The sequence below is a fragment of the Eptesicus fuscus genome, chromosome 6 (genome assembly GCF_027574615.1).
Source record: "Eptesicus fuscus isolate TK198812 chromosome 6, DD_ASM_mEF_20220401, whole genome shotgun sequence".
Classification (NCBI taxonomy): domain Eukaryota; kingdom Metazoa; phylum Chordata; class Mammalia; order Chiroptera; family Vespertilionidae; genus Eptesicus; species Eptesicus fuscus.
In genome coordinates this window covers 81,096,235-81,120,149 of record NC_072478.1, presented here as the reverse complement: position 1 = coordinate 81,120,149, position 23,915 = coordinate 81,096,235, and the positions used below count along the sequence as shown (strand labels likewise).

General features: G+C 37.6%; 1 protein-coding gene across 6 annotated transcripts in view; it reads right to left on the bottom strand.

Annotated features, from left to right (window-relative positions):
* Window positions 1-3,026: 3,026 nt before the first annotated feature.
* NDFIP1 (Nedd4 family interacting protein 1) overlaps window positions 3,027-23,915 on the bottom strand; it is a 40,945-nt gene continuing 20,056 nt past the window's right edge. For 2 of the 6 annotated variants that reach the window (XM_054717997.1, XM_054717993.1), the window contains exons 3-8: window positions 20,782-20,912; window positions 17,142-17,229; window positions 16,160-16,284; window positions 14,133-14,199; window positions 11,775-11,880; window positions 3,943-4,079 (exon numbers count right to left, since the gene is read on the bottom strand). In XM_054717997.1, coding sequence (XP_054573972.1) covers window positions 11,777-11,880; window positions 14,133-14,199; window positions 16,160-16,284; window positions 17,142-17,229; window positions 20,782-20,912 — 515 coding nt within the window. In that variant the 3' untranslated portion in view covers window positions 3,943-4,079; window positions 11,775-11,776. Of the gene's footprint in view, window positions 4,080-11,774; window positions 11,881-12,484; window positions 12,619-13,501; window positions 13,533-13,566; window positions 13,895-14,132; window positions 14,200-16,159; window positions 16,285-17,141; window positions 17,230-20,781; window positions 20,913-23,915 lie in introns of those variants that run through there. The other 4 variants (XM_054717995.1, XM_054717996.1, XM_054717992.1 and 1 more) reach the window with 4 other exon arrangements.

The following is a 23,915-nucleotide window of genomic DNA, read 5'->3' as shown; positions in this document are numbered from 1 at the left end:
CAATGCACAAAGCATCAATGGAAACATACTTGGCATTTTGTTACAACTCTCATCATCCCTCAAATCTTCAGAAAGCCTGAAAAGATGAAAATCTAAGTAGCTGAAAAACACCAGTAGAATCTGAAAATCATTAAACTACATCTTGTACATGACTTACCTGGATGCATTGTTGAGGCTTCACCTAGAACCAGATTCGGGTAGGTGATAGTTTTCTTTCATAAAACACTCCTTTACACTTTACATAACACTTTACCTAAACGTACAGTTCTGTATCTATTCTTGGCACAAATTAAGAGTTGATTATTGGTATTTACTAGAATCAGAGCCAAGCGATTTTTCAGTATCTACCATGCCAACTCTAACAGGGTCAGACATCAGGAAGAGGTGGCAGGGCTGGGTTCAAAGCTGAGGCCACACTCCATTCACAGATGTTTTTGTTGATCTTCACCTGAGAATCTTGCCACCTCAGGCACCCATTTAAATGATCACTTCTATTGGTCCTGAAACTCCCTTTCATTAGTTATTGCCTTTATGTATTTATATTGATTTGAGAAAGATTGATAAGAAACATCAATATGAGAAACATTGATTGGTTGCCTCCCGTATACACCCCGACCAGGGATTGAACCTAAAACCTAGGTATGTGCCCTGACCGGGAGTCGAACCTGCCAACTTTTGGTGTATGGGAGGGACAACACTCCAACCAACTGAGCCACTCTGGCCAGGGCTATTTCTTCCTTTAAATATAAACATTTTATAGCTAACTGGAGTATATCCTAGTATAAGAATATAGAGAAGGCCAAAAGGAACTTCATCTGTGTTACTATTGATTCATGATGAATCACCCCTCAAGTCAGATAACTTACACTCACCAAGAATGCCAAACTAAAAGTCTTGTTTCTTTAAACTTCTGAACAAAATTGATCCCATTAGTAAAGATATTCATTCTTAACAAGTAAATTTTAGTTAACACCTTTTATTCTCACACAATCTAATTCTCTGAAAAAGAAATGAAATGGCTATGCAGAATCATTTAAACAGTTTGTATGATTCCAAATGGTAACAAGTAAGAAACAAGAGTCCTCTGTGGTCATCTGTGAGCCATGATTGTCCCTTAGCCCAGGGTCAAAGCCAGTTTATTTCATACCAGTGGTTCCTCAATATCTACTTTCAAACAATTTAAAGGTCCATTTTTTATGAAAAGATTATTTAAAAAAATATATTTTTTATTGCTTTCAGAGGGAAGGGAGAGACAGAAACACTGAGAAGGAATCATTGACTGGCTACCTCCTGCACGCCCACACTAGAGATCCAGCCTAGGCATGTGCCCTGGCCAGGAATTGAACCATGATCTCCTGGTTCATAGATCAACACTCAACCACTGAGCCACGCCAGCCAGGCTGAAACAGTTACAAACAGTTACTCTTTACATACACACACACACACACACACACACATATATATTTTAGTGATTTCAGAGAGGACGGGAGTGGGAGAGATAGATAGAAACATCAACAATGAGAGAGACTCATTGATCGTCTGCCTCCTGCACACCCCTATTGGGGATCGAGCCCCCAACCAGGGCATGTGCCCCGACTGGGAATCGAACCATGACCTCCCAGTTCATAGGCCAAAGCTCAACCACTGAGCCACGCCTGCTGGGCTGAGAGGGTTATTCTTAATAATAAGCATACCAAAGGGAGACAGAAAAGAATAAGAAAGAAAAAATGAAAAGTGTGCAGTATAAACATTTCCACCCTGAATAATAAGGACTATAGGTGACATAGGGTACCAACTTTATGCATCTAGAAAGACTTTAATTTTTAGAATATTTAAAAGAAAAAAATCATCCTCCTAAGTACTTTTAAAGCATATCAAACTGTAGATTTACATTTGATTAAGTCTTACAAACCAAATATGTAGAGACAGGAATCCAAATATTTCAATTCTCTGAATAAATAGAACCAAATAAGGCACAGGGACCTAAAGATGAAACACAAAGCAAGTCCACAATGTCTGGGTAACGTGAGTTAGGGCCCTTCTATTTTGTCCTGGAAGGTAATTAGTTCTCTCTGTTGCATGTGTCCACATTTATTCAGATTGTTAGAGATATAGCATTCTGAAACTTAGAACATTATAAGCTACATACTCTTCCAAACTATTGTTGATATAATCTAATTCAAAATAAAAAAATTGTTAAAGAGACTTTCATGAAGCTCCTGCTTACCTACAGCAAAACATAACTTTTGAACAAGAACATACTATCCTATTACTTAAAATATTCAGTAAGTTAGGATGATCATTGCCTTGTCAATCAATCCAGGAGGCTCTCAATTTCCCTGTTTGGCTTTCAAACCACCTGTACGTCTGTGCATTAATCACCGACACCCGAACAGACGTCCCATGCTGATCCCAGTGCTCACCTGCGGCAGAGAACGAACATGCACAGCTATCACACCACGCAGTGCTGGTTTGTCGTTATTTGACCATTTTGCTGCATTTTTTCTTTATATTTTATTTGAGTAAGTGGAAGAAGGAAAAAAATCAAATGGTTGACATTGTAAGAACCATTATCTCTACATTTAACACAACTGAGATAAGAATAGAAATTAAGAGGAACAAGAAATCTTTTGCCTCATAGGGCATAGGACTTAAACCAGTTGGCTGTGTTCAACTGAGAAAAAAAGCAAATGCAGAAATATTGAAAATAAGTTATCTAAGATTATGTCTAAAAAATGAAGCATAATTGGGAATGGCAGGGTGATTTAAAATCTCTACAATTCCTTCCTATTTCAGTCCACTATCTTTTGCAGAACCAATTTTCACATACATTTTTAGGAATGATTTGAGTATGATCTGAAAGAAGGGAACTTCCTGTACTAAAAAAGAAAAAAATTGGCCCAAGACCAATTTGTTTATATTTACTGAATTATTCTATATTAAATCTATATGAATGAAGATTAGAAAAAATTGCCTTAGCAATCAACAAATGCAAAACAAAAAAATAAACACTAATCTACAACAAATTTGCTACACAAGAGACATTTATTAATGTTCTGTTGTATTTACAGTTTTAACATAGCAAACCAAGGTGAATAATCACTTGGCAGAAAGCACATCATTCTACATTTATAACACATCAGTTTCTGCTAACACATTGTAAAAGCAAGTAGTACATACAGTATGTTAGGGATCATCTCAAAAGTTCCAAGCAAATTCTTTGCTCTTAGTAACTAATTCCCTCCCTTCCCCCAGCCCTTGGCCTAATCATCATCAGGAGATAAGAGAAAAAGAAAAAGAAGGGATAGGAGATGCTAATCATACAGAAAGTGTCCAGAATTGCATTTTAATAATTAAGCTGTTTTTATCCCTGTCCTTTCTATTTTATACAGTGACAACACATTTACAATCCCTTAGGCACACAATAAAGAACAACAAGTACTGCAAAATTTAGAATACAAACTATAAAAAAATTAATGCTTATTATTTTCCAATTAAGAACATATTCTTGACCAAACCTCAAATGTATTTGCACTATGGTTTTGCTTTCAGGTGTTCACAATACAATTGCATCAATTTCTAGATTAATTTTCACAGTAACTATGAATTATGTGCAGAAATGAATGCAGTCATAACGAATTTTTAACTTTTGAGAAAACCCCTTTAAAATGGCCAGCATTACACATTATCTTACACTAAAATATTTTATGCCAAAGTCATTTTGAGATGGAGGATGAATAAAGCAAGATTGCCCCCTAGTGACTACAGAGACAAGGCTCATGCTATTTAAAATGACTACAAACCATAGATAAGGCATTATTAATACATCACAGACTTGATTGCGAGAGCTTTTTCAAACATTAACCACTAATGATTCCATGATTACAGAATTCTGCATTAACTACTAAAATTTAACACCTAGGAACAAATAGTGAGACGTGATCTTTTTCAACAGTACTTTATTTTGTTGAAGTAGGTGATTATTCCTGTGTTCTGCATCTTGATTCACTTCCTGCAGGTGTTCTCTTGCTTCTTGAGAGAGAATTCATAAACGCAGGAAGGCCTTTGCCAGAAAACATCTGCCAGAGAAGGATATTGAATATTGAAACTCTAGTTAGTGTGTTATTTTGGCTGAGAGAAGGATGTGGTCACAAAAGAAAGCAGGATGTTTAGAGACACAAGAAATACATTTTAACACAGCTTTAAGATTACTATACACTGACATCAAAGCATTCAATAAACATTAAATTTTCAGTTCTTAAAGTTATCAAGGACGCCAACTAGAAAGAACCTGAATGTTTTCTTGAAAATCCATGAAGTCAGGGGTCTCGCTCTCCAAACTTCCTAACAAAAGAATGAAACTCAAGTAGCAAGTACTTCATCTCACACTTAACCTCAATAGCAATGACTGAAACTTGAAGACAAAGAGACAGTAAGATCCAAGCACATACATAGGTCATTTTCCTAATACATCTAAAGCTACTGTTTACTCTGTCAAGGCTGCCAGGTCTCACACAACCAAGATTTCTAGTAAGGATGCCAATCATGTCATGTTGTCTCAGAGCGTTGCAAAGTTAAAAAACGACTTTTAAACTCAGAGGTATCACAAGCACTTTTAAAAATAAATTAGAAAAATAGGCAATGTTATTTTGGGCATGTGTCTCTGAAGAAAAGATATCTGTAGCCCCAAACTACTTTTTAAAACGGAATGTATAGCCCTGGCCAGGTGGCTCAGTTGGTAGTTGTCCCATACACTAAAAGGTTGAGTTCAATCTCCGGTTGGAGTGTATACGGGACTCAACAGATCCATGTTTTTCTCTCTCTCCCATCCTCTCTCTAAAGTCAATAAACATATCCTCCATGAGAATTTTAGAAAACAAATAAAAATAAAATGGAATATACATGACTGAAATAAATAATGTCCATAAATTTTGTTAAATGCAGTTTTCATCCAATACTTTGAGGCATTTCTGTACTGGCATAATAAATTGTTTTGGTTCTCATGGAAATAATGGGGAAAAGTACAAGTAACTCCCTATATTAATGCTAAAAGAAACATGAAAGAGATACATTAACTACTTAACAAATATTTATTGAGAAAGTACTTTATGCTACTCTGCACCAAGAGAATTGGATGACCTCATATATAGGCAGGCCTTTAGCTTACTTTTCCATCTTTCCAAATTACTATAAAAGCCACAAGCAGCCTTTTTATATCTTTTCTGATTAGACTGCTGTGTACATGTTTAAAAGGCTGACAAAATGCAGAGAAGCTACAACATTGGAGGAAATCCACATATTCTTTATAAACTTAACTAGAGGCCCAGTGCACGCAATTCGTGCATGGGGGGCGAGATGTGTCCCTCAGCCCAGCCTTCACCCTCTCCAATATGGGACGAACCTCTCACAATCCAGGACTGCTGGCTCCCAACCGCTCACCTGCCTGCCTGCTTGATTACCCCTAACCATTTCTGCCTGCCAGCCTGATCACCTCCTAACCATTCTCCTGCCAGCCTGATCGATGCCTAACTGTTCCCGACAACCCAATTGCCCCTAACTGCCCTCCCCTACAGCCTGGTCGCCCCCAACTGCCCTCCCCTGCTGGCCCAGTAACCCCTAACTGCCCTCCCCTGCCAGCCTGGTTGCCGCCAACTGCCCTCCCCTGCAGGCCTGGTCCCACCCAACTGCCCTCCCCTGCTGGCCTGGTCCCCGCCAACTGCCCTCCCCTGCTGGCCTGGTCACCCCCAACTGTCCTCCTCTGCAGGCCTGGGTCCCCCGCAACTGTCCTCCCCTGCAGGCCTGGTCTCCCCCAACTGCCCTCCTCTGCTGGCCCGGTCACCCCTAACTGCCCTCCCCTGCTGGCCTGATCGCCCATAACTGCCCTCCCCTGAAGGCCATCTTGTGGCGGCCATCTTGTGTCCACATGGGGGCAGCCATCTTGTGTTGGAGTGATGGTCAATTTGCATATTACGCTTTTATTAGATAGGATATTTCACCAAACTCCAAATTCAGTTGGTGTTTTGATTTAAAGTAAACCAATGATACTGGCACAAGTGCAACTTTTCTTTAGATTGAAAAACCTTAAAATGTGCAAGAATTTAAGAAATTCTAAAAGCCAAGCAGAAGCAAAAAGAAAATTGGTAGACTGATGTCAAATGGGGATTTTTGCAATGAGTCCAGACTCAATACAAACCTAAGTAACTTCAGTTTTATCAGTTTCCATAAATAGATAAAAACTAATGTAACTATTATTACGTTGAAACACTAGTTTGCAAGAACATATAATACAGTCCAGATGACTACCTAGCTACTTTCCTCACTGCTTCCACAGCAGTTAATTAGCTTTAATAGATCCCTCAAGCCAGAGCCACCCAAAAAAACATTAAAAACCCACTAAGAGGACAACCTACATGGGTTGCTATGGGTGATCTTAATCACCATACAAACTCCACATGAAAAAGACTACTTAAAGAGGCACAGTTGTTACAATAATGGTGGAACACAAACTGGAGGAAAGACAGGTTTTAGGGCCTCGGACATCATGACTAAACTGTACATCATGCTTCAGAAGCAAAAGGAATCCAACAGTCTACGAATCGATTAATTGCAAGAGGAAGACAACCATTTCTTCTTGGACACTGATTTTTTTAAAGGAAAAAATCACACTGGAAACATTTTTACTGTCTTGCTACTTTAAAACACAGTCCAATAAATCAAACTTTAGCTTGAGGTGAATTTTCTCTAATAAGAGAGATATTAAAGGGGAGGGGTTACTATAGAAAAAGGGAAATGAAAGCATTTGGAAGAAGTTAAATCATCATATGGAAAAGGTTAAACTATCTTAAGACTAGCAGGTATAGCTCACCAGTCTTAGCAATCACTATCTAACTACAAAGAGCCCTATTTTCTCATTAATGCCAGAACTTACAAGTTCTCTTTCTTCTTATTTCAGATGTTGTTAAAATAACAGAATTTAAAATCTATTATGCTTCATATGCACAAGTGCTTTTGGAATAGCAGATAGCAGGTAACTGTGCTACCACCTTGCAGCTATTAATTACCCTCAATGACCGGGCAGCACCAGAGTAGTGCTAGTACATAGAAATGTAGTACTGGTAAGAGAAAGTATGAACACCTCACATACTTTAACATTTCAGATAAAGATGTTTCTACAAGGTATCTGTTTCTTTTTTTACAACACAGAAGGAACATTCTGTCTTTTCTGCTTCCTCACAGTCACACTTCTTGATGCCCATGTGCCACCTCCAGCAGTTCCTTCTGGCTTTTCCGGCTGTGAGTAGGAAACCAGATTTCCTCTTTTACCCTTAAATGGGCTTTCAAAAGGGAACCTGAGAGCTGCCCCTATGCTAGTAACACATAAGCTTTAGTGCTCGGCTTTTGTAACATCTACTTTGGCTCATTACTAGTAAAAAGACGCCCCTGGGGTCATTTCAAGGAGTGTGTGTGTGTGTGTGTGTGTGTGTGTGTGTGTGTGTGTGTATAAAATGTTAGATCTTAGTACAGCATGGGAATTAAGTTATTTTGTTTTAGCAAAGTTATTTTTAAAATTCCCTACCTGTGTCTTTCTGGCAAAAAGTAAGCCTCTAGCTAGCTTTTAACTAGTGACATCTCCATTAAAGAAAGTAAGAAAAAGAAGTCTCAATAAAAGAAAAGAAAATATTTACTTTTCACATAATGGTTTTCTAGCACATATTTAAACTTAATTAAAACTAAATTTCCTCTGAACTAGAGAAAGAAAATATTCTATATTTGGATCTAGATGGACAGTTCTTCTCCCTATCAATTGTCAAAAGAAATTCAGTCTCATGGGATATTATAGCTTACCCCTCTGGGGATACTGAAAATTAGTAAGGAAGTCATTAGAATTCCAATTGCTGCTCTAAGTCCCCAAACCCTTAATTTAGAGCTCTGAATCCTCTAGGTATGTCAGGAATAATTTAGATCAACTAGAATAGTACAGTCAGACAAAAGAGCAAAGAAACCCTACCCTGCACTCCAATGGGGGGAAGCTCGCAAACCTCAGAGTTTTTGAGAACTCCTAAAACTCCAATCTAAGGCTTCTGACTCCCAAATTCAGACAAGCAGGCCTATAAACCAACCTCACAGATCCAATAGCATTATTACCAAGAACTGCCTCGTTCAAACCGTAACCCTAAAGATGCTTCATTTTACACTTAGGATACATCCATGAAACATTTCAGAGATTTCAGAAAATCACAACAAATCAAAATCAGCCTGGCCAAAGTGACTCAACTGGTTGAGTGTAGTCCTGTGCCTTGAAAGACTGCCAGGTCAATTCCCAGTCAGGGAATGTGCTATGTACCAAACCAAAGGCAGCTGATACATGTTTCTCTCTCACATTGCTGTTAATTTCTCTCCCTCCTCTCTCCTCCCTCACTCTCTCTCTTAGCATGTCTTCCGGTGAGGATTTAAAAAAAATAATCAGCCTTGGCCGGTGTATCCCAATGGTTGGAGTGTCAGCCAGCACACCAAAGGGTTGAAGGTTCAATTCTGCTCAAAGGTAGGTATCTAGGTTTCGGGTTTGTTCCCTGGCCCTGGCTGGGGCAAGTACAGGAGGCAATCAATCAATGTGTCTCTTTCACATCCATGTTTCTGTCTCTCCCCCTCCCTTCCACTCTCTCTAAAAATCAATGGAAAAAATATCCTCTGGTGAGGATTAACAAAAAAGAAAAAAGAAAAAAAAATCAACAAATTTACAGAACTTTAAATAAAGTCTCTAACAATCCAGTAAAACTGAAAAGTTCACGCTTTCTCTCCACCTGGTCATTTGTTAGGTATTAGAAGCAAGATGAAGGTGTGCAGTTCCCTAATAAAGACTGAAATTCTAACAGAAGAATGAAGAGAACAGACAGAGCTGTGATCTCAATCCACTTAAAAATTCAAAGCTACCTTTTGACTAGACTTAGAGAAATTATTATTTAAAGAAAATCTGTCCCCTCAGTATACTTTTGTTTAGGGAAAATCCAAATCTGCAGGTGATTTTAATGCCCTTTGTAAGAATGTGAGCTATGGTACCTCCAAAGGATTAATTAACTTCTGAACCTGTGGTAGGTAAGAGTTAAATCCAAAGCATGGAAGTGACTATAAAATATAGTAAGACAGAAAAAAGAAAAAAAGATGACAATGGTAATTACATAAAAATTACATAAAACTACACAGAACATCTACGGTAATAAGCCTCTTAGAGTTAAGATGTCCTAGACCAGTGGTTCTCAACCTTTCTAATGCCGCGACCCTTTAATACAGTTCCTCATGTTGTGGTGACCCCCAACCATAAAATTATTTTCGTTGCTACTTCATAATTGTAATTTTGCTACTGTTATGAATCGGAATGTAAATATCTGTGTTTTCCGATGGCCTTAGGCGACCCTAAGAGGTTGAGAACCGCGGCATTAGAAAGGGTGAGAACCACTTTCCTAGACACAAAGAAAGACCCATCATAGGCATCAAGGCCTAGGCCAGTGTTGTCAATGTCCATGTGTACTCAGACTTTGTAACCTAATTCAAACTCAGGGCATGCCTGAATTTAAACACACAATAAACATAACCTTTCTTTTAAAAAAAAATCATAAACACACAGTTATTATTTTGTTGTTGTTGTTGTTAATCCTCACCAGAGGTTATTTTTCCATTGATTTTTTTTTTTTTTTTTTTTTTTTAAGGGCGAATGGGAGAGAGAGGGAAAGACAGAGAGAAATATCGATGTGAAAGAAACACATTGATTTGTTGCCTCTGACCAGGGCCAGGGCCCGAGGAGCCTGCAACCAAGGTACATGCCCTTGACCGGGATGGAACCTGGGACCCTTTGGTCCACAGGCCGACGCTCTATCCACTGAGCCAAACCGGCTAGGGCCACACTGGTATTCTTAATGACTAAAATTTTACTTCAAATAAAAGTGCATAGTCCCTTGAAGAAAACAACTTTAACCAACACAAGACTTAAGTTCTTTGTATGCTTGAATTTTTATAAGAAACGCTATGAATACACTCCACCTGCATGTATCTGAGCTTATCTAGCACTAAAGCCTTCTGTTACTTGCATAAAAGTACACATGTAAAGTGTTTAATACAATATCTGATATATGGAAAAGTTGGTGTTAGTTTTTATTATGCATGCTTGAAACAAATTTTGGCACACTCAAGTTCTCATCATATTTTGCTGCTTAAAACTTTCAATGCTATCCCACCAACTGGCAAATTAAATACTTTCTTTTCTAGAAACATTAGAGGCCCGGTGCACGAATTCGTGCACATTGAAAGGAAATCAATTAGAAGCAATATTTTAGAGGCCAGGGAGGGGCCGAGGAAGATTGGCTCCAGGGTGTGTCCAGCCTGCCTCGCTCAGTCCCAATCGGCTGGACCCCCAGCAGCAAGCTAACCTACTGGTTGGAGTATCTGCCCCTGGTGGTCAGTGTGCGTCATAGCGACGGGTAGAGCAGTTGACCGAAGGTCAGACACTTAGCATATTGGGCTTTTATATAGATACATTCTGAGACCTACACAAATCTTCAACACTGAAAACTCCACCCTTAGCATATGATTAGCTAAATAAACTATGATAGCCCAACAGCAAATACTGAACAAACTGATTGATGTTCAGATGGAGTTAGCCTTGAATTGAGCCAACATGTCACGAAGTTTAAAGTGCTGCTCTATGTATTCAAGATATTGAAGGGCTTAGTATTCAAGATATTAGTATTCAGGACAGCTATTTGTTCAAACTGTGGTCCCTTGGGCAAGCTTCATACTTCTCATCCTGTATTTCTGCTCTCCACTCCGCCTCGAGTGATTCTGAAATTCTTCCCCACCCAGCTAATTTCCACTAATATAAATGCTACCTATCATTTAAAGCTTATCTCAATTGCTACACCCTTTACAAAGCCTTGCCTGAGACTTTAACTGTCCTGGCCCCTAGATGTTGCTCAAGATACCTAGGGGCCAGGCCAGGGCTGACCCACCATCCTCAAGAGTGTTAAGGAACAAAGAGTGAAGTCCAAGGAGGAGTATTAGATTTGGTACCAGAGAAACCTCGCTGGTGTAATTACCATCTCTTCTCTTTTAAATCAAAGAGCCTCTACAGGGCTTAGTCCTCCTATTCTAGGTAGGAGAAAAAAACCTTTTCTCCTCTTCCTTTCCTTTGACAACCTCCGCCCCTCCCCACCCCCGCCAGAATGGTAAAATCAGCATGCAACCCTGAAACAAGGCACCAAGAAAGCAACTGACTAATTTTTAAGGAATGGAAGCCTTGGTGGGCTTGTTAGAAGTCCAGGCAAAAGGAGTTCCTAAAGAACACATGGTCTCTCTCAGCTTGGGGGTTTAGGGTACTACATAATTAGAGCTGATAGGACCCTTCCCAGTATTGTCTTCTGGAACTGATACTACAGTAAGCAGTGACTTCGAGACTGGAGATCCAAAGATCTAAATCCCAAGACCCAGCCAAGTATCCCAGCTCCCTGATGACCAACTACTAAGACCCCGGCCTTTTCTGCACTATCAGAACATGAGATAATGTCTCCTCCTATGGCAGTTTTCTAACTTACCTTTTCCCACAGCTTTTTGTAGAAACACCCCTCATGAAACCAGAAGCTGCTAAAAGGCAAGGACTGTCGTTTCATTACCTGCTCCATATCCCCTACCACAGGAGGTACGCTCCACTCTGAACCTGAATAGAAATCTGCAATTATCACATCATTACACTGGGATTAGAGTAAAGTTTGATTTTTCTTTAATACCTTTAATAAATAAAGAGAACTCTGGTCCTGGGGAGATTTGAGAAAGTTTCTGGCATCTTCCGAACCTTTGCATAATTGATAAATCCTCTGAGAAACAGGAGAAAGCCTAATTTAAAAAAGAAAAATCAGAAATAAATTTATAACTTCTGCATTAAGTCTCCTCCCCAGAAATGTCCCTCTTGATAGCACTAATTCATCGGTTTTCTACTAAAGGCTATTAAGACATGAGCAACTTCCTCCAAAGCTTTCAAAGAATTTCCACACCAAATTTTCCATTTCTCATTAAAAAAACATAATCTCAAAAGCCAAATAAAAGCCTTTTGCACATTCAGAATCTAATTGGTCTAAAAAGGAAATAAAAAAAGATGGGGCTAAACATCTACATTTGAAAGCCTCAGTAAGAAACATTATCAAAATCTACCTTCTGAGTTCCAAAAAAGCATTCCAAGATAATTAACTCAAAACAAAAAAAAAGAGAGAGAGGTGATAAACTGGTTTTCTCAAGCGAAAACAAGTTTCATCCTTTTTTGTCATGGGGTTTTTTTTCTTGTCAACAGTACATATTGTTGACCACTAGATGTCAGGATCCCCTTACCTATTATAGCGATTCTTTTATTTTCAACTCTAAACTCTATTTCTTCATTCTTAAAAAATACATACAAATAGGGCACTCTGCCATTTACTTACCAGGCAGGTAGGTAATAAGACTGATTTGTATGGCTACACCAGATTCTACACATTCACGTAGTCTGCACCTCTTGGAAGAGTGAGCTGGAAGGCGGTGTGCCCTCTAATGGGAGCTCAGACACTCTCAGCCCTCCTCCTTCAGAGATGGCCCCTAAGTCTTAGACACATTTTTAAACACCTTTAGACCTGGTCCTTATAGAAAAAACTCCAAAAAGGTTGGTTCTCTCTGCAAGAGAAGTTCCAAAAATGACCCAAACATTGGATCCAGATGCACTTTATATACATCCAAAGTCTCACCATTTTTTGCTCACTACTAAGCAGCAAGATAGCAAGAATGACCAATTATAAGGTATTATAAATTTATATCTCATATATCTTCAATATAAAGAAGGAAATCAGCCCATTAAATTTCTCTAAATTGTCTACTGTCAATAATCAACATGAAAATATGCTTAATGGCTCTTCTTTGGTTCCTTCAGTATTTGCTTGGACTTGCGGCTTGGGGGAAGAAGGGGAGTCAGCTTTTCTCTTAAAGACAGTTTAAGAATAAGAAAGGCAAGGAACTATTCCTCCAAAGTAACTCTCTGGCAGGTCATTTTTATTATTAAGCTTCTCAATAATCATGGGGGAGGGGATCATATTTCTCTTTCCTTGGAATTACAATGACTACTGGTAAAGTAGGAAGGTGAGTAATGGCATGATGGATGACTTGTATTTTCTAAATATAATTTAGGGTCAGCAATGCATGAGACAAAGGTAAGTCCTGAATGTATTAAGTACCTGCTGGGCATAGTGCTACACTGTGCTAGCCAGACCCATTAGTAGCACTGCCATCAGGGGTCTAAATTAAGGAGGCAGCAAAAAGGCCCAAACTAGGAAATAGGAGAAAGAGATGTCACAGAAGCAGAGCAAGGCAATTATACCATCTTTAATAGACACATGGATATAATGGCCCTGCTATCATTTTATAGAAATGGTAGTGGTCTGTTATTATCAAAAATATTTTCTTTACAAAGAATGAAGAAGCCAACAATATTTACCTCAATGTTCATTTCTTTGCTTTAAAATATCTTAGAAAAAAATTTTAAATAGATATTTAGAGTAAAAAATAAAACCTTAAGACCAACCTGAAATGTCTGGTATTTTTTAAAAAGAAACCTCTGCCCAACACAAAAGAAATTCTTATTTTAATAACAAACTAAAGAATTCTGGAAACCCAATAGTGGTTCTTCCAGAAATTATGTCCAACAGGGCTATATATTTTCTGTTTTCTACTGACAGATCCAACACACATACTCATGAGTTCAACTGGTTACAATATGCGTATAAGCAATTTGGGGTTAAGTCTATGACTTTAAGCAATAATTCACAAGGGGGGGAAAAAAATCCAGACTATAAAGTCTTCTTATCAGTGTCCCACTGGTCACGGGAACCTGAGAAGTGAATACAAATGAGTTAGGAAAAACCTACAACTACTAACATACATTTTATTAACATTCATTTTATTCAGATGGTGAAAGCCTAATTTTTAAGAGAGAAATATTTTTAAAATTATACTTATTGTTGATTAATCTACCACTGAATAATATGATGAGGGTTTACTAAAAGTAATCTCACTTCTAAAATTTAACATAATCTTTTCTCTCCTTTGTCTATGTTAAAAGCACTTACCTAAAACCAGGAACACCCACCAGAGCCAATACTGACCATCAAAGTATCCAGGGAAATAAGTGGAAAACTGAAAAAAAACAAAACAAAAACATTTCATAGCAGCTTAGCAGATATAATTTCACATTTCAACTTATAGGCACACAAAACATAAAACTTTGTTTTGTGTATGAATGCTGTCCTTTAGCTCTTAAAAATAAATGTAAGTGCCCTAGGAGGTTTGGCTCAGTGGATACAGTGTCGGCCTGTGAAGGTTTGATTCACATGCCCGGGCTGCAGGCTTGATCCCCAGTAGGGGGTGTGCAGGAGGCTGCCAATCAATGATTCTCTCTCATCATTGGTATTTCTCCCTCTCTCTCTCTCCCTCCCTTTCTCCCTTCCTCTCTGAAACCAATAAAAATATCTTTAAAAATAATAAATAAATAAAGGTATTTTATATATTACTGGTTTGAAGTGCTTACAACATAAATAAATATATTTATTTTCATGGAAAAACAGTGTTGTCCTCCATCCATGCCTAGATCTTGAAAACTTTCTCATGTGCATAATGATAACCACATTCCTTTCACAGGATGTTATTCTAGACAATGAGAACTGAAGTCTGCTGAGAAGATTTCCCTGCTCTTAAAGGGAAAAGGAAAAGAACCAATAGTTCCCTTTTTTCTGTTGAGCACTGTGGATTTGTGACAATGCCTTAACCTTCAGGGAGGAGCAGCTATACCAACATGCTGAACAGTTGTCTCTGATGATGTCAATAAAACACTGATTTAACTAATCTCCATGTCAAGACTTGTTTTCTTAGATAATAATTTTTCCCACTGTTTTCCAAGCCATTTTGAACCAAGTTTTTGTTACCTGCATACAAAGCCATCCTAACTGACAGAAATTGATTCATTAAATTCAGTTTTTAAATTTAGTTTAAAAAAAATACAACAACAAAAAAAAAACTGGTAACTAATTTTATGTTTCCTATTGGAGGCTTTGATGTTCAAAAATTTAACACAGTTTGTCTATGTTAAAACCTGAGTATTAAAATATAGTATTTTATTTCTTAATAAAATAACAATGAAGATTTAGAGAAAGAATGAGAAACCTCTTTAGGGCTTGGGTTCTTAACCTCAAATCCATGTTTTAGATGAGTACATATTAGCTGTCTGGGGGAAAAGCCCGTAACTTTTATCAGATTCTCAAAGGAACTTGGGCTCTAGCCCGTTTTGAATATATTATTCTATTTTTTGTGGATGAAGTGTCGGCCTGCGGACCAAAGGGTCCCTGGTTTGATTCCAGTCAAGGGTATATACCTTGGTTGCAGGCTCCTCCCCACCCAGGCCCTAGTCAGGGTGCGTGCAAGAGGCAATCAATTGATATGTTTCTCTCTCTTCCACTCTCTCTAAAAGATCAATGGAAAAATATCCTCGGGTGAGGATTAACAAAACAAAAAAAAAAAAGGATCTTGGAATCCTAAAAAATGATAACTTCTTTAGAATAAATAAGTTTGAAAAACCCCAGTGGTCAGTCAACACCCATTAATTAGTTAATAATGCCAAATTATGATAACTTGTTTTATTTATTTATAAAGTTGTCAATAGCAATAAACTTACTTGAAATCAGAAGACACTTGAAGAGACTAGATCTTTTATAACTTTAAATTACTTCATGCAATTCTAACTTCCAAATCACTGAAGATATCTCTAATTTACTTTATAGATAAGAACCCCTAATGGAGCAGCACTTGTTAAACAGCTAAAGATAAATAAAAAATAAAATAAAGAGAGAGAGAGAGAAAGTAGGTCGTGAAAACCTGTTGGATAGATGCCCCAATATTCACTAGATTTGACTACAAAACTTGTATGCGTGAACCAATTGCAACTGACTTAGGTTCAACTTCATGATACCAGATCAAAGACAAACCAAAAATCATTTTAAATGTTGACATAATGCAAATAAAGCAAATGAAAAAAATAAAATATTCAAAATTATTCTATTTTTTGTTTCTCTACAGAGTGTATCATCTCTGGTGTACGACTTACCCTGACAATCAAGATCCACTTAATTAGGGAGAGACCAAATCCTGAAATGGCCCCATACCTTCCTGCAGCTGAAGTGGTCAGGCAAAAAGACAGGAAAAACCCAATCCAGTTAAAGAGGAATGCCACTGTAAAAGCAGAAAGAAAAAAGATGTCAGACATGTCCTATTACCCTAGAGCAAGAGTGTGCCCTCTGACTTGCTTTTGCTTAAATGGCTTTCCCAAGGATAAAAGAGAGCCCAACCTGCCCTCCACAACCCTTACCCACTCTCCACAGCAACCAAGAAAACATCCTCTCTGAATATCAGATGATACACTATTATAGCTACTGCTGTTCACTTTCAAAAATGCCTTAACTGTATACTTATGACGTTGCTATATGTGTTAGACTTCAGTAAATAAAATAAATGCCTTAAACATTAAATTAATGCTCCCAAATAATTTGATTCAAGTCATTCATCTTCCTGCTTCTATAAATTTTGATAGTTTACATAACATCACTTCTAAAAGCATTGCATTTCCTTCATATATTTTTAATACAACAAATAAAAGAAATAAGGTCGCTCACTTTAAGTGAGGCACATGGAAAGATAAATGCAAAACATTAAGAGGACAAAAATCAAGCTGACTTAGATCTGTTAGAAAATAAAAGCTCACAAAAAAACAAAATTCATCAAAGGCACAGGTCAGGTACAAGTAAGAGCAAGGCTTAGGAGCCCTGCAGACAGGAAAGATGAGCTTGGCTCATGTATAAATGCAACAGCCCCGTAACCACTTTAATTATTTTAATATTTTCCATAGAAATTCATAAAAGTAGAAGACAAAGAGAAAGGATATTAATATAAAAGTGTACTAGCTCTGACATTTCAGTAAAAGGCACCAAATAAATTAGTTCCACTAATTATTTTAATTCAGTCAGATTCACCCATAATCCAAAGTACTCCGTCGTCTGTGGGAAGTGGCTCTGCTCTGTGTATGTACTTACTGAAAAATGTTAACATAAAAATCCCATCGTTTCCTATCCTCAGCTGGTCAGCATCATCAAAATCATCCCGACCCACAAAATCCTCATCCTACATGAAAAGAAAAAGAATAAGGTAAATTCACAATGAATTATTTCTAGACAAAGGAAAGACATCTAGAAAAAGAGAGAGGGACAAAAGTAGTACTAAGGAGAAAACTTACTGCTTTGGCTCAATTCAAAACTATGAGCATTAAGGATCAGTATAATTTTTAAATGTCATTTTGCACCTGAAACTTATATAATGTTATAAACTGATGCTACTGCAATAAAACTAAATTTTAAAAAGAGTAAGATATAATTAAAGAACAAATCTTTCTTCCATCTCCAGTTTTCTAAGTGATTTTTTTTTCATTTTATAACCCAAGTTCTTTAACAATATACTTCAAAAATTAAGTTATATATATATATATATATATATATATATATATATATATATATATATATATATAATCTTTTAAAAAGAGAACATTTACTTATATATCTGGATTAAATTCTAGAATGTCAGTAATCCAGGGCCCATTTATGAGACTGACATAGGGGAAAAAGGATGGCATCATCATACATGAAGAGTCTATAGGGCTGCCCGTTGCTCAGCTCCATAATCATTTGTTTATGTGGGAATCTAGGTCTGAAACAACCTCACTTCCAATTTTATTGGCAGATCAGATATCTTCCATCCTAACATGAAAACATAATATTGCAGGTCTAGAAGGAACATAATCTTGATCAACATTGACACCAACATACTCTAGCCTACCTTTTCAACTGAGGTAGTATGTGTTGAGACATTGAAAAATAAGTGAATATATGCTTAACAATAAAAGTGATGGACTTGTACACAGCCCAGTAAGGGTTCCTCAAATTAAACAAACAAAAAAACTTGAGGGGCAATCAAAACTTTCCCTACACAGAAAAGGAGCTTGGAAATCCACAACAAGCTGTTAACAGTGCTTCCCTTGGGGAGATGGAACTAAAGAAAAGGGAAGGATCAGTGGCAGCTTCCATTTCTAACTTAACACGTTTCCTCTATTGTTTAAAATTTTTCTAAGATTGTGTTTTTGTGGGTTTTTTTAAATACTAAATACCCAGTATTCTGACTTCACATTAGCAGGATAAATAAAGGCTTTGCCAAATTAGAAACTAATTGTTTTTTGCATAATTACTCAAAGATATACATGCTATAAAAATACATGGAAGTGAAACTAACTTATGATGGTCTGACTTTCAATTTTCAACCATACGGTGGTGTGAAAGCGATATGCATTAATAGAAACTGGCTAGGCTAAACTAGGATGTTCATTCATAGTTTAAGTGTGTTAAATGTATTTTCAACTTACAATATTTTCAACCATCAATGGGTTTATCAGGATGTAACCCCACTGACTGTTGCCAGGATAATGTTTCTAAAACACCATATAGGTCTTATCATAACCCTGCTCAAAACTATAAAGGATTCTGTGTGACCTGCACATAAGTCTACATGCCTCAGCCTAGTATTCAGGAGATTCTACAACCTACAAATCTTTCTCAAGCAAAACCAATGACTAAATCCACAGAACCTGCCCTGTACCTGGCTGAATTTACACCTGCTTCCTAGGCTTTTCCTTCTGGAATGCCTTCCTTAAAACTCAAGGCACATTTCAAATTCCATCTTCCCCATAATCACACAATAAAAAGGCACAGTTCTTATGCTCACTGCTCCTGTGCTGCTGCTTAGATATGGGTATTGGGGGGGAGCGGGGGGGAGGGTGCCTTTTCCCCAGATGGATTTATAGCTCTTGGCAGGGACACTGCTTTATACAAAGCTTTCTATCTACCCATCTCAAAATACACAGCAAGTACATTGTATAAAAAAAGTGCTCTATATAGGTTTGCTGAATAAGAAAACCCTTTAAGATGTTCCTTGCCCAGCCAGCGTTGCTCAGTGGTTGAGCATCGACTTATGAACCAGGAGAATGCCATTGTAAAAGCAGAGAGATGGGATCTGAATTCACAGTTCAATTCCCCATCAGGGCACATGCCCGGATTGCAGGCTCGATCCCCAGTGTGGGGTGTGTAGGAGGCAGCTGATCAATGATTCTCTCTCATCATTGATGTTTCTATCTCTCTCTCCTTCTCCCTTCCTCTCTGAAATCAATAAAATCATATTTTTTTTAAAAAGATGTTCCTAAATATGTATGTACACTTGTGAAATAAAAGTATTCTAAAGAGTTCTGTGATTAGTCAGATCTAATCTCTTGGTCTATTTCCACAGGACAGTTACCATATATTCCAGCAGGTCTACAGCATACATACAAGGACTTTGGCGTCTAGAATATCTGCGTTTGGCTCTCATCTATGTTACTTATTAGCTACATGACTTTGGGCAAACTACTTAACCTCTCTGGTACTCAAGTTTTTATATCTGCAAAGTAGAGATAATACACTAGTAATCCCTACTCTGTGATGTTACTGAGAGGACTGGAAACAATATACAAAATACTATATGAAAGCACCAAACATAGGATCAATCATGTTGTTTGTTTCCAATACATAGAAGTTACATTAAGATTGTTTTGTCCTCAAGATAGTAAGCTCCAGGAGGTTTTTAGTTTTTCCCTGAACCAACAAGAACTGAATGCACATCACCATGCAGAATCAGCCTAATTAGGCTTATAAACTATTATTCCTGCCAAGTAGTGGTTTTAGGAAGCCCATCCCTAAAGATGTGGTCTGTAAACAGTTTCCTACCCTAAGGCCTGAACTTCTAGGGGTTGTGCCATTGTTACCCAGACTGAACTTCCCTTCTTTCTTATCTTTCACTCTGGTTTCCTGCCAGAACTAGAGTCTAAAGTCCTGATCACCCCACATTCCTGGAGACTGGATCCTGCTTCCCATTGTCTCAATATCCCAAAGCCCTACCTGTATCGGCTTCAACCTGGATGGAGATTTAAACCACATCTACATCATGTACAAGTCTGACCTCAAGAACCAACAGTGCCCCCAAACCTCGGGCTGGCTTTTATCGCACGCCACCTGCCCTCTTGTTAATTAACAACAGGTCAGATGGGATCTGAATTCACTACTGCCCTACAGATGATGTAATCTGCACTGGTGGCACAAGGGTCATCTCAGATGATTGTCAGGACCCTTTAATGAGTTTAATTTCATAAAGTTGCACTTACTCATTATCTCCATAGATCTCCCCAACAGCTACCTACCTAACACCAAAAACTGAAGTGTGCAGAAGCAAGGGGAAGTCAGTATATTTCCTAAAACAGCTCCTGCTCCAAGACACTTCAGCCATGCCAGGAGAATTGAGAAAGTGGTGATAATAGTAAAGATACAGGGAAAATGAGCTGGCTTAACTAGTAGCTTTTTTGGAGAATTGAGAAAGTGGTGATAATAGTAAAGATACAGGGAAAATGAGCTGGCTTAACTAGTAATTTTCTTTTCATTTGTACCTTTTACCTTACCATTTTCAGGAAGAGATAAGAGTTTATTATCCCCAAAGAAAATATGCTTGTTTTTAAAAGTTAGTTGTACTTTTACTAATCAATACAATTGTAAGAATAAATCAAAGTGGATAATAATGAAAATAACTTGATTCCCATGGACTTACTCTTCCAGGAACCAAAGGAATAGTAGCTTCAGCCTTGGTTCTCTCGGCTTCATCATAACTGGGCAGTGTGGTAGCCACATTGTAAGATGGGGGCTTTGGAAACCCAGACTCGTCTTTGTAGTCAAAATACACTGCAGAATTAAAAGGAAGTTACAATTATCTGATGATTAGCTGAACAGAGGAAAAAAAAGATTTCCACTAACTCTGGCAAACAAAAACCAGAAACTCCTCTAAGAGCACATGTACATAACTGAATCAAGAGATGGTTATAGATCAGGCGTCCTCAAACTACGGCCCACGGGCCACATGCGGGTGTTTTTGCCGTTTTGTTTTTTACTTCAAAATAAGATATGTGCAGTGTGCATAGGAATTTGTTCATAGTTTTTTTTTAACTACAGTCCGGCCCTCCAACGGTCTGAGGGACAGTGAACTGGCCCCCTGTTTAAAAAGTTGAGGACCCCTGTTATAGATGAATATAAGAGAGTGGGAATGATTTTTAAATTTATCTACTTCTCGCCCAATCGGTGTGGCTCAGTGGTTGATTGTCAACCTATGAAACAGGAGATCACCACTGGGATTCCTGGTCAAGGCATATGTAGGGGGCATACAAAAGGCAGCCAAACAATGATTCTGTCTCATTATTAATGTTTCTATCTCTCTCTCTCCCCCTACCTCTCTAAAATCAATAAAAATATGTTTAAAGAAAGAAAGAAAAAACAACTTCAGGTGAAATGCAGATGTAAATGGGAAAGGTAAAATATCAAATCTTTTAGAAATAAATACAGGAAAATTTGTTAAACTAAATCTGTCACCTAAGAAACTTGGGTGTTTTTTTTCCCCCAAGTCAAAATAACTATTTAACATACATACATAGATATACATATACTAGAGGCCCAGTGCACAGATTCATGCACCAATGGGATCCCTCGGCCTGGCCTGCGGGGATCAGGCCGAAACTGGCAGTCCGACATCCCCCGAGGGGTCCCGGATTTCGAGAGGGCATAGGCCTCTAGTATGCATATAAGATCTTTGATTAATCTCTTTCCACCCTCTCCACTTCTCTCTGAAATTCATCAGTCTGTTCCATGTTTCCATGCCTGTGGTTTCCACTCCTGTGTTGAGCGTCTGCCCCCTGGTGGTCAGTGTCATAGCTACTGCACTGTCGGCAGATCACTTAGGCTTTTATATAGATAGATAGATAGATAGATAGATATAGATAGATAGATATATGCATGTATACATATACACATGTGTATGTATATATTATAAAATATTCCATACAACTTCCTATCAAATTTCTTTTTACTTTTAAATCAAATCATACTAAAGTCACATCACAAACAGAAATGGACAGTTTGAATTAGCCACTGCCAGAGTAATTTTTAATACAAAAATAATATTGATATCTACTATTTAAGTTGAGGAAAAACAATAACATTTTAATTTCCCTATTTCAAAAGATTTTTTAAAAATGGAATCCATCCATATAGATCTCATACAATTTTAAGTTTCCATGAAAAATTTAATGGCAATCTTTTCAAGTTTATTTAGTACAAAAAATCCAGTATTTTTTACTGTTAAATTTTATATATCACAAATTAAAATGGGTAAAGTGAATATACAAAACATTGATTTGTTATTTTTCCCTCCACCAAAATGGGTGTTGCTTTCTGTTTCTTTTTTCTCATAAATGGACTAATAAGTCCACACAGTTAACACTTATCTTAAAAATAAGCCATGTTAATTTAACAAAGGATGGAAGGCCATTTAAGCCATTAATGAGATTTCCTTTAAAAAAAGAGAGAGAGAGAGAGAAAAAGAAAAACCCTAGTTCATAAATAATAAAAAAATGAATGGTCTTGAGTAACTTATGATCTCTAAAAACTATTTCCCTAACCTGGAACTAAAAGAGTTCATAGAGACCTAGGAACTTAAGTGTTTGTTTTGTTTTTTAAGGCCTCTGTAGTTGGATAAAATGCCACAAAACCCAAAAACCTGATTCAAGAGAGATCTCTTCAGGCCTTATTCCACAGTTTCTTTCCTTTATACCCAATCTTAGAAACTTTGGTTATTTGCTATTGAGGCCCACAGCAAGATTAACAAAAACAAGAGAAAGAGGTAGAGGACCTTGTGCTGAAAGCAAAAGGAGATGATATCTGACAAACCAGGGAGGAATTTGGTTCTTGAGTCAAAAGTTCTACAAATCTCAATGAATAAAGGAATCACCACTATAGTATAGAACAGAATACCTTCCAGAGATTGTTTCTGTTGTAATCCCTAAATCATAAAGAAATTTTTAAACAGCCCTAGTGGTTTGGCTCACGGATAGAGCATCAACCTGAGGACTGAAGGCTCCCAGGTTCAATTCCAGTCAAGGGCACATGCCCAGGTAGCGGGCTTGATCCACAGTAGGGGACATGCAGGAGGCATCCAATCAATGATTCTCTCTCATCATTGATGTTTCTCTCTCTCTCTCCCTTTTCCCTTCCTCTCTGAAATCATAAAGATAATATATTTTTTTTAAAAAAAGAATATGAAATGTCAGTGAATTAGGGAAAGAAGTGTTTGAGAAAGATTTCTATCTAAAATGGTTATGAGGGGAAATGGGAGACATCTGTAATACTATCAACAATAAAAAGTATACAAAATAGAAACTAACATACTCAGGAAAAATTATCTCCTATAAAATAAAGGACTTTTATCATTAATAAACAGAAATCCAATTTCTTATTTATCAGTTGGAATTTTCATGAATGTATTTAATGGAAGACCAGTACTGATAGTCTAGGCCAGCGGTCACCAACTGGTGGTCCACGGACAACTGGTGGTCCGTGAGGCCCGAAAGGTTGGCGGCTGCTGGACTAGGCAGAGATGAGTGAATAGGACTAGCATTGCAATTCTTTCCCAAGTCTTGCTGTTGTTGTCTTAATTTGATTCCACAAGACACCCTAGAATTCTTGCAAAACCATGTTAGCATTATTAGTTTCAGAAACTTATAAATAAAAATACCTTAACTAATTCAAGTTGATGAGGTTCAGAATCTGAAGCCAGAATAGAGGTGAGAAACTGTCTATGATCCTCTAATTACAATGGCAGCCTCAGGCCACAGAGACTACCAAAAGATTTAATCTCAC